Genomic DNA, 15,885 nt, shown 5'->3' with positions numbered 1-15,885 from the left:
CAAGACAGACTCTGGGATGAACACCATCAGGGGGCTTCAAAAAGGACAAAACTCCCAGCGATGCCCCTGTCCTATTCGCTCCAGCTGTATTCCCTCTGGTACTTCTTCCTTTCTGCCCTCTGTTAAAATGAAGATGCAGTCCTCCTCATAAAGTGCCAGCTTTATGGCACTTTTTTTTAACCGTCCAAGAGACCTGGCTACTCCTCAGGACTGGTGGTGTTCTTTTTTCACGAAGTGTTGAGTTCACTCATTTCTGTGTGCTTTCCATCCTCAGCAGGTCACCTGCCAGAGTCCAGCCGAGTTTTGTCTCTCTTACTTCAGCGAGGAACCAGGGTCTGCGCTTTCTGTGCTGTAGCTCGACAGTTCCAGGAAAACAGAAGTTTCCAGCTCGCTCACAGCCCTCCGACACCACCACCCTGCACAGGGTGCCCCGAACCGGAGGCGGTGCGGCGCTGACTCCCTTCACCCACCGCTCCTGGGAGCTGCAGTGTTTTCCGCACATGCAGTGCATGTCCCCCGCTGGCAGGCAGGGATCTGGCAGCTGATCTCCCTCCCCGTCCCCTCGGAGGCCCCAACCCCCCCGTCTCCTCCTTCATCCCCGGCCAGCTCCGGGCGCAGGGCCGAGGCGATGCCCTCCCACCCGACCCCGTCGCTTCCCCCGACCGGCTCCGCCTTTCCCTCCCCGCCCGCGGGAAGGCCGGGCCAGGTCGGGCCGGGTACGGGGCGGCGGCGTTGTCGGCCATGTCCTCGCAGCCGGCCCCGCCACCCGTCACGGAGCAGGTCCGCAGGGCGCCCGCCGCGCCCCGCCCGGAGGCCGCGGAGCTGCGGGAGGCGTCCCGCTGCCTGGTGGCGGACGGCGAGGGGCGGAGGGTGCCCTTCGCCGCCCTGTACGGGGAGCAGAAGGCCATCGTGGTGTTCGTGAGGGTGAGCGGGGAGCGGCGGGCAGGGCGGGCCCGCACGCCTCAGGCCCCGGGGGAGTCACTCGAGAGGGTGGGAGCTTGCAGGGAGGGAGGAAAACAGGCAGCAGAGCCCCCCGCACTTTGGCAAAGCGATGCAGTTTTCATCCCAGACCAAACAGTTCTTCGGCCCTGTCCTTAGGGAAGCAAGGATGCCGTTCCCTGGTTTCCCAGCTGACAAGCCAGCTCTCACGTTCCTAGGGATAAAAACACTAGCAAGGCCCCACGCTCGGTGTGCTTGTTGAGGCTGGGGTGAAACCAGGAGCCTAACCCACATTTGGTGACTGCAGTGAACTTTCATTTGTCGTGTTCCCAGTTCCTGGTCACCTCCAAAACAGTTTGTGCCGAAGTCAGAATGAGGTGCTTCATTGCTGTGCAATAACGTCTGTTTGTGACACATCCAACTGGCTGTGTTGCAGAGTTTTTTGTGTTACACCTGTAAGGAGTATGTGGAAGACCTGGCAAAAGTCCCCAGGAGTTACTTACAAGTAAGTACAACACCCCATGTACATGTTTGTATGGGGGGCTGCTGCAGTCCAGCTGATCAGTTGTCTCCTGCAGCGGGCTTGCAGGAGGCTTAAACCTTCAAGGAATCAGACAAAAGCTCAGGAGTAAGTTAGTGCTTTCCTTCTTTGATACAGTTGCCATAATGCATCTGCCTGGGAGACAGGGATTTATTGCACTGCATGCTCTGTTGCAGCAGCATTATTTCTCTTTGCACTGTTAGCTTGATGCTGTTTTTTTCTACCCAAACAATTAGACAACATTTGACAGGCATTTCTTTTGGTATTAGCAGTGCCCCGGCAGCTGTCTACTCCGACCAGACTACTGCCCATCCCATTATGCTGCTACAGCTGAATGCTGGTTGTGCACGGAACGAGATCAGAAAAGTGATTCGGATTACAAATAGTCTCCCTTCTGTGATTTTTATTTTTATTTTTTATTGTAAGCTGCATCAGTTGTGTGACCTGTCCACCAGTCAGCTGCACAAATAGGAGTTAGAGAGTGACAGAAAGGAGAAATGGCATGGACAGGACTTGCTGTGGACTGGTATTTGTCAGGTGCTAGAAGATACAAGAGAAAGGCAACGGTCCCCTGCTAAATGAGGGAGATCAAACTGTCTCTTCTAGGCTGCCGATTGCAAGTCTTGACATATTTTGTTTCCAACAGCAGCACAGCAGGTGACACAGACCCAGCTCCACGCTGACAGCAGTCCTTAGATGGACTAAGAGCTTGGGGATGAAGAGGGGTAATTTCTCTGGCAGCTCGCCTCCTCAGGACAGATTTTTCTAAACTGTTCAATTAGCATTACTCAGAATGACATCTTAATTTGGCTGCTTGAAGATATACATATGGAAAATCAAATCCTTCTTTTTTTTTTTTTTTTTAGTAAGACTATTTTATTTTTAGGGGAGGGCTTCTTTTCCCAACAAACAAAATGATTCTGTTTGGGATAGGCAAGCGTTATACCCCAATATTAAAAAAAAAAAAAAAAACACAACACAACAACAACAGCAACATCTGATACTTTATTAAATGTGTTATTGGTATCTATATAAAGTTTTGATGTGTATTAGGCTCAGGCTTAACGTTGCACCTGCAAAAGGCAGCACTACATGTTGATTGAAGTTATATATATTAAGGGTCATCGGTAAATGAAAATAACAGATGTACTTGTTTGTACATCAGTGTTTGCATGCTGCTTCTTTAGATGCAGGTGTAACTGCATTGAAATTTTCCATTTCCAAAATCATAAGCAGGTTGCAATCAATAGAAAAGATGATGCTAGTAATGCTACAAAAAACATAAAGTTTACATACCTGTAACTTAAAAGTTATCTTTAAAACGTAATTTACCACTTAATAAATTTATGTAGCTGCTAACTGTGGGTGACAAAGAGTGTGTTCCGAATACGTCAGTGATGTTAATTTCAAATAATTTTAACTCAGTACACCGTGATCATTATCGCAGAACACCAGACTGCTAATGCTTTGCAGTCGTGCAGAAACACCAAGTTCCTCTTTTCAGTTTCAATACCTGTGTTCTGTTCTAGGAAGCAAATGTGAGGCTTATCGTTATTGGACAGTCATCTTATCATCACATCAAGGTAAATAAGGTAGTCATTAAATAAATTGTGTATTCTATTGTGTCTTAATGATCTGCATTGAGGGATTTTGCTCAGAGTGAAAAGACGGTCATTTGCAACCACAGAAAACCAGGTCATGAAGCAATTGGTAGTTCATGAATAAAGCAAGTAACTAAAGATTTCGTTTTAAAATCCACTGAGACTTGTTAAGGAAAAATATTTTCCAGATTGCACTGGGAGCTTTGTTTTACTAAAAGCTTTAGGGCTAAAAATTTTTGGCTTTTACTTTCATTTAACATGACAAAGTCACAGGTTTTAAAATTGGGGGTGTGTCACTATTTTTTCCACTGTCAGTAGATCCTAACTAATCCTAACCTTAAAAATATTACTTTTTTTTTTTGTATATACATATTTTGCAGCCCTTTTGCAGTTTAACTGGGTATACGCATGAAATGTATGTAGATCCACAAAGGGAAATTTATAAAACACTTGGCATGAAAAGAGGTGAAGGTAATAACTTACCAGGTAAGAAAATTTTTCTCACATTGAATTGACTCACAGAACAAGAATGCTCTGATAAAATACCATGATCACAATGTAAATAGGAAGGGAGTGGCTCACCAGACCATCTCTTGTAAGCTGTACATTGGCAGAACACATCCCATTTCTTCAGTAGTCAGGAAACTATTCACAGCAACAGTTTGATTTTGTTGTTCTCTCTAGGTATTTTTGTATTTCTAGGTAACAAGTACTTTGCTGTTTTGTTTAGTGCAGAGCCCTCACGTAAAATCGAGCGTGCTCTTGGGAAGTATTAAGAGTATGTGGAGAGCAATGACTGGCCCAGCTTTTGACTTTCAAGGAGACCCCGCTCAGCAGGGAGGAACTCTGATTTTAGGCCCAGGTGAGCCCATTTATTTTGTCTGAAAAACAAATGCAGTCTTCCTTCTGCTGTTTGCTTTAGTGCTGCCATCTCAGCTGCTGTCCCTGTGGACTCCCAAGGACAGTATAATGTAGTCTGTGAGATTCTGCTAGCTGAAGGAATCCGTGGAGGTGCCATTGTGCAATTCCATCTCCTGCAGAGATGGCACAAAGCTGATAGTGACCCTGATGGAACAACTGGCTTGAAGTTTTGTTTTATTTTATTTTATTTTATTTTATTTTATTTTATTTTATTTTATTTTATTTTTGTTTTGACATTGTGTTGTGCACCCACATTCTGCTTTTGATTTGATTCTAGGCATTTAATGTGTTTTTAATAGAGGAATAAATCATGAAGTGGGGCTAACACATGACAAAGTAATCTCCTCAAATCATTAGGAAGCACCATGCTACAGCAGATTTAATTCAGTTAGATGGCTCAGTGCCCCATGTTTCTACAACTTAATTTTAAAAATCCATAATTTAAAATACAGTGTATTGTGCAACCTACAGCTAGCACACATCTGTACAAGAGCTTGTGGGAAATCAGAATGCTTCTATGATTCACTTAAGTCCTTAAATAAGTATAGTATTCAACTATTTACATGTTTATTCTCATTCCATTCCAGGTAATGAAGTTCATTTTTTGCACCTTGATAAAAACAGGTTGGATCATGTTCCAATTAACACAGTTTTGCAACTGGCAGGAGTTAAAACAGTAAATTTTACAAACAAACCCCAGATTATTGACATATGACGCAGAGAAATGTGTCATTTTTCATTTCTGCTCTACAAGAACAACGCTCCAGTGAATTCCCACCAGCATCACTACTCTTGCATCTTTATGAGACATCTGAAACCATATCTAGACTATCAGAGCACAGAATAAACTACCTGGCACTGAAGACAGATACTGAAGTGCTATTTCCATTGCATGTAAAATAACAAAAACTAGAACGCAACTGAGACTTACTGCAAAAATTCCTGTAGCTTATTATTTTCTCATGTAACAATGTTGCTAACACATTTAAAAAATCTTCTTTCGGGATGAACTAAACTAAAGTCTGGTTTTGCTCGGGAAGAACTTGGGATTCTTGCCTTTCGCTAAATCACATCAACCCAGAACTTCTCAGTGGTTTTCAAACCTCCAGCACTGTGTGGCAATCTTGTATTTAAAATATACTTTGGAAGCTCACTGTTGCAAACAGTGGGATCTAAGCCGATAACTATTTTTGCATCTGGCAAGGGCGGACTTTATGAAATACATTTAATAGTTTTAAATAAATATTTTATATATATCATCTGTTGTCTGCAGTTGTTTTGTGTAATACAAAAAGGTGGGTCTGTAAAAACAGGGAGAGGGGGATCTTAAACCTGATTCTTGTCAGATTGTCAGTTTTGGAGTAGGTCATGGTTGTTCATATTCTTACGAATATTTGCAGCAGTACATTCTCCTGTGTACGTATATATTTTCTGTCAGAGCAAGAGGTCTCTGAAAAACCATCCTTGGTTATTTCTGTCATAGACAGCTGAGCTGAGGACATTTTAGTTTGTGGTTCTGTCAGATTTTGTATGATCTCTTTTTCTAGAAACGCTTATGTTCAGAATCTATTGTTTTCATTAAAGTAGAATTTGCCTTCTTTTGAGGCATGAGCCACGTTTTAGCATTTTCAAAATAAAAATCTCTGAGATTTATGGAGGAGCATGTCCTCCTCTGCAGTTTCTGATCTTTGGCCTTCACTGCACACTGCCACTACTCATACACATCTCACCTGCAAAATCTCACCAGTCTTAACACTAACACAATTGTGAAAGTGGTATGTCAAACACGGAGTTTTGTGTCTGCATCCATTAAGGCAGGCCCAGAGCAAACTTCTGAGAGCTCTCTACATCATTAAGATCACTTGAAATTAAATGCAGCGCCCCTTGATGAAAAATAAAAGGCTTAAGAAAAATAGTGATAGGGAGCGATGTAATTACACCAGAAGGTGCTATCCCTTAGCCCCTTATTAATTACATACGCATTTGGACAGCGCGTGTTTAACGAGAGGATGTTACTGATGTAAAAATGCTGCACTGGGTTCCCTGCTCTGACTAAAGGGTGCTCAGAACAGGACTGTCAGCAGCCGTGCACAGACTTTGAACCCTGGCTCTTGCAGGGCGGCCCGGAGGCTCGCTCGGAAGGTGGCACAGCGCCTGTCCGGCAGCCAAGGCTCGCAGGAGGGCAAAGCGTCAGGAAGCGAGATGGAAGCCCCAGTCTGTGTGTGCAAAATGAAGGTGAGAAATGCAGGGATTTTAACATATTTTGGAAGTGAAAGAACACCCAGTTTATCAGCAGTGCTCCCACACTCATTCATTTGTCCCTGCCAAGGACACCGTTTCCAGCTCTACTTTTGTTTTCCAGTCATTTCACTTTCACCTTCCCCTGTGCTTTCGATTTTTAAAGTAAGCGTTTGGCGAGTTAAAAAACAAACAAACAAACAAACAAAAAAAAAACACGATATAAACAAATGAGAGCTAAAAGTGAGGACTCTTAACAGGGATCAGAATGAATGGAGGTGTAACTTGCTCCGTTTCTTAAAGCCACCCAACCTCAGCGCTGCCAGAAGCTGTCCCACGGCCTCCGCGCTACCCCGGCACAACCCACCCGTTCTTCCCCAAGCCTCACAACTCGAAGAGCAGCAAACAGAGGGGAAACGACAGAGGAGGACTCATTCGGAAAGCAGCCGTCATTAAGGCACCAGCCGTGGGTTCGCTGCGTGCAGCCAGACCACGGTGCACGCCTGGGCCACTGGTGGGACATTGGTGCATGGTGACTGTGTGTGCTGGCAGGGGAAGGCACGATGCCAGGTCTGCTGTGTGATTAAGAAAATGTATTTTAAAAGTGTTTTTTTTTTTAAGAAAAAAAAAAAAGAAGTGTAAAAAAAAAAAGGGGGTTACAAAAAAGTATACCAAAAAAAGTGTTTTTTTTTTCCTAAAAAGTACAGAAAGCGTTTTTACAAAAAAAAAGTTTTTACAGAAAGTGCTTCTACCAAAACGAAGCGGCTTTGCAAAAAAAAAAAAAAGTGTTTTTACAAAAAGAAAAAAAAAAGTGTTTTTACAAATTTTTTTAAAAAAGCGTTAAAAAAGTGTTTTTGCAAAGTTCGGCAGCGGAAGGCGGGAGACGGACCACCGCTGGCCCTGCGTGTGGCAGGGCTGTGCTGGGCTGTGCTGCGAGGCGAGGCGAGGCCGCCCGGTCCCGCCCCGTCCCGTCCCCGTCCCCGGTCCGAGCCCTCCCCGCCCGTCCGCGGGCCCACCTGTTACGGCGGCCCCTATGACGTCACAGCCCGCACCGCTCCGCGCCGGTGACGCCACGCGGACCCGGCCCAATCAGCGGCAGACGCGGGGGGCGGGGGGGGGGGCGGCCGGGAGCCGCCGCCGCGGCGGGGCGGGGGGGGCCCGTCGGTGCACGGGGCGGCGGGAGGGGGCGGTGTCCGGGGAGCCGCGTCAGCCGCCGCCGCCGCCGCCGCCGCCGCGGGGTCCCTCCTCCCCCGCGGCATCGCGATCCCCGCGGGGAGCGGCGGGGATGATCCGCGCCGCCTCGCCCCCACCGTAGCGGCGCGGCCGCCTCCGCCATGAAGCGGAAGAGCTGGGCCGAGGCCCGGCGCCGCGCCGCCCCGGCGCCGCCGGCTCTGAAGAGAACTCGGAGCGCGGCGGCGAGGGCGGCGGGGGGCGAGGCGGAGCGGCGAGGGCAGCAGCCGCCGCCGCCGCCGCCACCCCCCGCCGGGACCGAGAACTGCGTGAAGATCGCCGGTGAGGGGCGTGCCGGGGGCGGCGGGGGGGGGGGGGGGGTGTCCGGGCCGAAAGTTGCCCGCAGGGCGCGGAGCCGCTGCCCGGCCCCGGGAACTTTGTTGGCAGCGCTGGTCGTGGGGGGGGGCGGAGGGGAAGGCGCCGCAAAACGCGGGTTTTTTGGGAAAAAAGAACGCACCCCCCCCCCCCCCCCCCCCCCCCCCCAAAAAATGAGCCGCCGACGCCGCGTCGGCTCCGAGGACGGCGTTAGTTACTTCTGGGGGGCAGGCGAAGTGAGCCCCGCTCGCCTCCCGTCCCCGGCAGCCCAAACGTGTGGGGGGGCAAACGGGGACAAAAGGCACCGGTCCCGTCCTTGCTGAGGGCAGGGCGGTTCGGTCAGGCCGGTGTGTCCCCAGCGGCGGCGTGCTGAGGAAGTCCCGATGCCCCGCCAGCGTTCTGGGAGTCGGGCAGGGTGGTGCGGGAAGGATGCGAACCCCCGAGGCACGCCGAAAGCCTCTCTGTAAGAGGCTCCGATGCTGTCGTGGAATAAAACTGCCCCAGCCTAAACGAGAGCGTTTTGCGCCTGGTCTGCACAGAGGGACGCGGCGGTGTGCTTACACCGAGGTCTGTAATGACACACCGCTCCGAGCCCTCGTTTCTCCGTGACATTCTCGGCTGTAACCATTCATATCGAAAATTACAGTGGTGCGGCTCTCGGGTTAAATGTAGAAACCTGCAATTTGGCAGGTGATGCCTGCCTGATATCAGTGATTTCGCTCGCTAGAGCGCTGTGCAGCCCTGTCCAGCCCAGCTCTCCAGCAAACAGGTCTCTCCAGCCGCTCTCACGCAGCAGTTGCTCGGGTCTGTTGATACACTCCTGGCACCGAATAGGCCCATCAAATGACTGTGTTTTCTCTTCCGAAGAAATGTTCACTTGTTCAAATAATACAGCTCAGCACCTGGGATTTGACTTGTGTTTTTCGGTGGGATTTCGACATACGCGGCAGCGCACGGTTTAGCAAACTCAATTAAATGCAGCAGGTTCTTATATTTAATAATATTTCATTTTGCCTTGATCTCGCTGTTCATGGTGGCTGCTGTTTATAAGCTTCTAATAATGGAACAATTGCAGCCTAATCTTCATTACACTGGTATGACATACTTATTTTTTTTTAATAGAGAAACCCTAAAAGAATGAGCCCTCGGGCTTGCCTTTTCATTCAGCTGCTTTAAAAGTTGTTTCAGGTTTTGAACTGTCAGTTCTGCCTTCTCGTAATGAAGTTCTGAGAAATGAATTAATAGTTTTGGACTGGAGGAAGATTAAAGCTTAAGGCCCTACTTTTGCAATTGGACCTACTGGTAAATATTTCAGCACCTGTAAAGGCTAAAATACCTGCATTAGCTTATTTGCTTACAAAAACACTTCCTAACTCATTAAGAACGTTGCAGGCTGCTCTCATTTTCATCTTTGCTGAAGACAAGAGCACAAAACAACCCAAATAGCTGTAAAGAGTTATGGATCTTTCCTTGCCTGATATTACATTTGCTCTGATACATAACAGAGTTTGTAATCCATCATATGCGTGGATTTTTTTATGCAAAATAATAAAATAATTACTGTGTTTCTGTATTTCCTAATGAATCGTACCTATCAACCATATGTCAGGGTCATCTAAATATTTTTGTTTGCTACTAAGAGTAGTTCAGAAAAGCTGTGCTTCTAAAATACTGTTTATTTTGGTCTGTTAAGCTACATGGTAAATTTTAGCATTTTGTCTTTGTCAACTAATGCATGAGGCTGGCTGGTATGAATTCAATTTGCTGGTACTGAATGCGCTTCTGTTTATTGGAAGCATATTCCCATATCCTTCTGATCTCTGAAAGACGCAATTTATATGACTTAAAGAAAATGTAACAGTTCTCCTTGAGAAGCTCAAAAGCTAGTATTTTCTTCTCTGATTTTTACAAGTAGCATCTTAGAGAAGATGTGTAATTAAAAGGCATAAACTTTGGGCAAAAGGTGTGTGTTTCTCTTTCACCTCTCTCTGGTAGTTAATTCCAAAATAAAGTAACCATGGATATGTTTTAATGATACTACATCGTGGGACGTTTCTTGATGTTTGTTTGTCCTCCTGCTAAATGGGTATACAGTTGGTTACAGTGAGGAACTAACTCCGGAAAGAATGCCCTAAGCTGTACCATATATGCCTTTTTTTTTTCTTTAATTGAGAATCATCTTACTTACGCTGTCACATGGAGTTTTGTGAAACAGCATTTGGTTTAATATATTTATAGGTAGGTTGTGTTGATTTTTTTTTTTCTTTTTGTTTCTGTTTTTGAAACCATGGAGTCCAAGGGTTTTGCTTTGTCTTTTCCCTGTTGCTGGCTTAACACTATAAATCTTGTGTATTTTGAAGAAAACAATTTTTTTGGCATGCTGAAAACAATTTAGGGGGAATTTTCAAAATACTTTTAATTAGTTTTCATTATACAAGTCTCTCAGTACAACAGTTGTATATAATCTTTTATCAATATAACCTCATTTACTGGTGAGCCTGTCTCAAAATTAAGATTTTAAACGCAGGTCTAATGCTTTCAGTATCTAATCCAGTACTGAAAGTGTGTGAACATATGTAATGTAGTCTTGTAAACCAGCTGAGCAGCAGAGTACAAGGACTATGTTTAAGGAAATCATAGAATCATAGAAGCAACACAATGTTGTTCGTCGGTCATGATGTGGCCCTGAAAATATTTTTTCATGGTTTGAGGTTAAATAAAAAGTTCCTTTACCGTGTCTTCATTTTCTTTTTCAGAAGGCCAAGCTATTGTTGTTATTGCCAACAGTATCATCACTTAAATTTGAAGTACGCTGTAAAGATGAGTGGATGAATCTTTCCAAGGATAGGATGACTAAAAAGAAAATCTCCTACAATTTTGCTCATCATCTCGATATTGCAACAGAATTTGTCTTTTGTTTTCTCTTGTGTCTTCCTGTTTTTTGGGGGTCTTTAAATCCAACATAACAAAATACGAGGCACTAACCCTGGATTTAGAAATGCACTTCTGTTACAATAGTAAATAACTCTCTGGTTGCATTCCTGGTAATTCAAAACAGACTAACTTGGTATTTTGTTGTACTGTCAGCCTCCTCTGAATTTCTCATCTTGAGGCATCTGTTCAACAATAGCAATGCAGAGTTTTTCTTTTTTTTTGAAATAACCTTTGCTGTTTGTATGACTTGTCCTGTAGCGAGTGCCTGTCTGGTGTTTAGTTGCCTCTTAAATTACTGAAATTTCTTTCTCTAAGGCCTTTACAGCAGATCCGTAGAAGCATCAGGCTTATTGAGAGTAAAGGCAAGGAGATTATTTTGTCATCTCTGTATTCACGTGAATATGATTATGAAGTGGCAGCTCTCAGTTTTCTGTAGGCATGCTTCCACAGAACACTGTAGGTCTGAAAAACAAGCAAAATGCATTTCTTTCTATGCACACTGAAATCAGATGTGTGATTATTATAGCTTGTGTAGACATGCTTGTGCTAGCTTTAATCTCAGTAGTTTTTGTACTAGCAGTAGCAAAGCTGTGGAAACATAGTCCTCAGTTAGGGGTCTACAGGCTCATTTTGTACACTGGATGCTTACTCAAATTAATTGCCGACAGTGAAGTCCATGTTTCTGTATTTTAACTGTTTTGTTATTTGAGGCAAACAAAATTAAATGTAATTGAAGTACATCTAATGTACTGCAGTCATATCTCCTAATTGCAGTGCAGATGCAGCCTGGAAGGCAGTAAGCTCTGCTTTCTCATTCTTCTGAAAGACGATTAGAAAGATCTGCTCTAGTTTATGATAATTTTATGATGACCTTTTATCCGAAATTTGCAAGAATCTGAATGTACTCGAATACATTACATGTAAATGAGATACTGAAAAGTTAACAAATGAAGCATAAAAATATTAAAATGGAAACCTTTCTCCTGCAGCCCAAACCTTTGTGGAGTCCTATTGAAATAAGTTTACTGCTGCTCCAGTGTATTTTATGTATAAACCCTGGTCCTGCAGTTGGATCCTTAATGAAGAAATTCTTGTCTCTGTGTTACTCATCTTCAAAAATTAACACATTAATCCTTGGTTACTGTAAACAGAACTGGGAATGTGTTTGCCAAAAAACAAAAAAAAACAAAAAACAAAACAAAACAAAACAAAAAAAAAAAAAAAAGAACACCGGGTGAAAATAGACATGGTGAGTAATTTACCATTTGTATGGTATCAGGCTGGTTAGCCAGTAGAAAGGTAAATACATGGGAGAAAACTGTGCAGCTTATTTCTAAAATCTCCTTGTAGGAAACACTTTAAAAAGATGGAGCCTGCTGTTTACATAATAGGGAGCGATTGTTAGTAGTGCACTAGAAGGGACAGCTTGTCAGGATATTGGAATTTGACACACGCTGCTCTTATTGTGAGGCAGTTCTGTACAGTCATTAAACTTGAGTTTCTTGCTAAATTCTTTCAGGTGTTTTAAGAATGGCTACAATTAACATGATCCAAACATACATCAGTGCAGAACTGAATGCTAACAGCAATTCAAAAGGCCACATGCACATTGTTCACTGAAGAGATGAATTCTTATTTTTGCTGGACATTTTTGCAAAAACTGCTGAAAAATTTCAGTAAAAGTAGGACCACTGAGGAAACAAGTGATTCATGTACTCCAAATCTTGTTTTGGAGAAAAATTTTAGGCTTTTGACCTATTCAAATGTATTTCTTTATGTTTTTTGTTCTTTCTTTTGAGGATTTCGGATTATTCTTTCTGTATTGCTTTTATATTTTCAAAAGTGATGTAAAGCTTATGTGAAGAAGTTGGCATGCAAGAGGGTAGCATGCCAGTCTGAGTGCTGCAGCCATTCTGCCCAGACCTCAATGTGAATGCTGTTTGTGTGCACCGAGAGCTCAGTCTTAGTCAAAAATTAGAGTGGATCTAAAGGACAGATGCCGTTGAGGGAAAAATCGTGGCAGTGTATGGCCACTGCTAACCCACAGTGGGCTGGCTGGTTCAGCGATCTAACCCAAAAGAAAACTTTCCCTTGTAAGAAACCTGGTGGCAGCTAGCCATTAAATCAGTTTAGAAGTAGTGTGAAATTATAGCTCAGGGCTGTAGTTTGACATGTGTTTCATCTACCAGTGCCGGTTTAAACACAATCCCTAGATATCATGTCCTCTCAGTTCTCCTTTTTGCTTCCTCATGGGCCCTCAGACCTTCCCCCCATGCATATGTTAGAGCTCATTTTCAGGGCAGAGGGAAGTAAACCAGCAAAGCAGTTTTTTTTTTTTTTTTTGAATTATTATTTTTCTGTAGGTGAGCTAGCATACCCGCTGCAGTCTCGGATTCACGCAAACACATTTTGACATGGCACGGGGAGGAATGCAATGGTGGGGACAGGTGCAGGGGAGCTGTGGGATCCCCGTGCTGCTCCTGCCCCCGAGGAGTCGGCTTGAGCACTTTTCCAGGACTGCCCATCTGTGAACGTGTTGCATCCACGTGGAGTGTTGGCACACTTGCTTCTCCAGACTTACTTTCCTTCGGGGCCAGTTTATTCACTTCTTAACCCACAGCATTACTCTCTAGGTTTTCTCCTTTGGCAAGTTTTCCGGAGGTGCTTTGGTAAATGCTGCAAGTTACAGAAGTTCCTAAGCAGTGCTGCACTTCCCAGCTAGTATTGCAGCTGACGTGCCAGCAAGATGGGACTATCAGAAATTAAATCTGTGAGGTTTTTTTGCTGTAGCTGAGACCACAGGAAGTAGGTGCCGGACTTGCTGAGGCACCTACTCACTAGGAAACTCACTAGTGCGTTTCCCACTGGTTGCACCTGGCCTGTAAATGTGTAAGCCAAACTTTGGGCTGGCATTGTATGGAAATCTGCATTTAGCAGAGGTATTCTGTCTGGTGGGGGTGTTTGCAGCCCCACCCCAAATATTGTTGTGAGTGTCGAGGTACAGGCATGCAGACTCCTTTCATGGTGTACTTCTACAGCATTTTTAAAACTATATTTTCAAATTTATCTTTTCAAGATTCAAGCAATGATTTCTAAGTGCTAGTCATAGGGGATTTTCGTTTCAAACAGTGATTTTTTTCTCTGCTCTTAGGAAGAGGTTGTTCTTTCAGAAAAGTTTGGCTTTGGTATTTAAATACAGGTGATGTTTGGATATTAAAGTAAATATATCCACTCTGGACAACTAGTTTGCAAAAAGAAAAAAAAATAATCGTTCCTTTTAAGCTAGAATTTTACTCCATGTATTTTACAATAATGACGCTTTTTCAGCAGGAAGGAAAAAACAAAAAAAAAGAATTGCTGTGCTGCTGCAAGGCATCAATTTTTATTGACCAATTACCAGAAGCACAGCAATTTACAGCGGCAGCACAGTCAGTGTTTAAAGTTCAATGGGCCTACAGCTCCCCAGGCCATAAAAAAATAAAATAAAATAAATGAAATTGTATCTATGTGAATATCAATGGTGCTTGTCATGCCCCCCCCCCCCGACTGAGGTGAGCACAGGGCAGGGTAGGCACCCCTGTGGAGGCCGCTGGGCTGTGATGGCGGCACCAGGCCCAGACAGAGGTGTGGGGGCATTTCACTGCTGGGCTTAACGTAGGTGCTGTGTCCAGATGGGGGCTGTGGTGCTCGGGTGGGGGCCATGGTGCTCAGAGAGCAGCAGTGTGGCTTGCCCCTACACCAGGAGGAGCAGGGTAGGGTCCCGTGAGCGTGGGTTGAGGGAGCACTGCCAAGCGCAGGCCCTCACCCACGGTGTGCCTTGTTAGCTGGCACCTGAGGAGCACTCTTGAGCCTTTTAAAGTTGTTCTGCTGACAGGTAATACTTCAAACATGCTGTGGAGAAGTGGGTTGTTTATAAAAGCCCTACGTTTTCTTGCGTTTCAGATCGCCTTTATTTTGCAATTCTCTGCCAAAAACCAAAGAGTGGAGCTGCAAATACCCATTATTTCTGCATAGACGATGAACTTGTGTATGAGAAGTAAGTACAGACTTATTTTTTTTGTTTTTTACAGATCATTGGAATAAATTAGAACAGCAGTAATGAGGAACCAGCCTAATTGACATTCTGTTTTTAAATGTAGCTGAGGGAAACATACTATTTCCATTATAGAGCTAATTATATGCGTCTGTCCTCTCAGACTTATCTGCCATAATGATTTATATGTCTTAGAATGGTTTCTTGGCTTTCCATCAGGATTTCTTAAAAATCCTTTCAGAGCAGAAGCTTTCATTATACCCATTCTTGTTAGAAGACACGTTGTTGCAACATGTTCCAATATATTCAGAAATGCACTTGGACTATTGAGCTGAAAGGGATGTCTTTAGTCGCTGAAGTATGAAGTGGAGTGTCTAAACTTCCTAGAATAAGAGAAAAAGCTGGCAAAATTAATTCAAGCCGTTATGAGCCAAGAATGGATATATTATTTCCCCTGCAGTGAACAGGATATGCCTTTGTGTGTGATTTGGAATGCTACTAATTTTTGAAACGTTTTTGACCAAGGACATGCTTACTGTTTTTGAAATTACTAATGAATATTTATTCCCAGCGTTCACTTTTCTCTAGCAGTAACACATGCTGTATCTTTATTTAATTGACGTATTTTACTGTAGAGTGTACAAAGAACACTATGTGTAAATAGTCAAACATATTTTCAAAATATTTGTAACTATTAGTTGCCTTATTTTAAAGATGGCCATTTCGGTTGCTCTTAAAACAGTTTCTAAATTGTCATCACAGAGTGGTATAATATTGAGAATTATTTAAATCTTGAGTATTCCGGTTTCCTTTTGTGATGGTGTGTGGAAAATGGGAAAAGGTTTTTGTTCCGGTTAAAAGATTACTGGAGACTTGTTAATGTGATGCCCATCTACAAGAAGGGTCCCAGGAGGACCCAGGGGACTACAGGCATGTCAGCCTGACCTCAGTGCCAGGAAAGGTGGTGGAACAGATCGTCTCGAGTGTAATCATACAGCATGTCTAAGACAACCGGGGGATCAGGCCCACTCAGCACGGGTTAATGAAAGTCATGTCCTGCCTGACCAACCTCATCTTCTTCTATGACCGGGTGACCTGCCTGGGGGTGAGGGACAGGCTGTTGACGTAGTCTG

The 15,885-nt window shown here is 44.3% G+C and overlaps 2 protein-coding genes across 9 annotated transcripts in view; both read left to right on the top strand.

Annotated features, from left to right (window-relative positions):
• Positions 1-457: 457 nt before the first annotated feature.
• On the top strand, positions 458-5,260 carry PRXL2C (peroxiredoxin like 2C). 2 transcript variants are annotated; one of them, XM_080573524.1, is made up of 6 exons: positions 458-924; positions 1,376-1,444; positions 3,010-3,063; positions 3,462-3,567; positions 3,812-3,943; positions 4,590-5,260. In XM_080573524.1, exons 1-6 carry the CDS (start codon positions 742-744, stop codon positions 4,715-4,717), a joined length of 672 nt encoding a protein of 223 aa, XP_080429650.1. In that variant the 5' UTR covers positions 458-741; the 3' UTR covers positions 4,718-5,260. The 2 variants fall into 2 exon arrangements, with proteins under 2 accessions (XP_080429650.1, XP_080429649.1); XM_080573523.1 differs by lacking the exon at positions 3,462-3,567 and having other exon boundaries at positions 674-924; positions 3,817-3,943.
• A 2,117-nt stretch (positions 5,261-7,377) lies between these two features.
• CDC14B (cell division cycle 14B) overlaps positions 7,378-15,885 on the top strand; it is a 46,401-nt gene continuing 37,893 nt past the window's right edge. For 6 of the 7 annotated variants that reach the window (XR_013943357.1, XR_013943358.1, XM_080573500.1 and 3 more), the window contains exons 1-2: positions 7,378-7,752; positions 14,662-14,755. Coding sequence is in view for 5 of the 7 variants with exons in the window: in XM_080573500.1 (XP_080429626.1) it covers positions 7,575-7,752; positions 14,662-14,755 (272 nt within the window). In the remaining 2 variants the exon portion in view is untranslated. The remainder of the gene's footprint in view (positions 7,753-14,661; positions 14,756-15,885) is intronic. The other variant, XM_080573496.1, reaches the window with a different exon arrangement.

The sequence above is a fragment of the Anser brachyrhynchus genome (assembly GCF_964034855.1).
Source record: "Anser brachyrhynchus genome assembly, chromosome: Z".
NCBI classification, from domain to species: Eukaryota; Metazoa; Chordata; class Aves; order Anseriformes; family Anatidae; genus Anser; species Anser brachyrhynchus.
The sequence above is the reverse complement of the archived record's forward strand: the minus strand, read 5'-3'. Positions and strand labels throughout refer to the sequence as shown.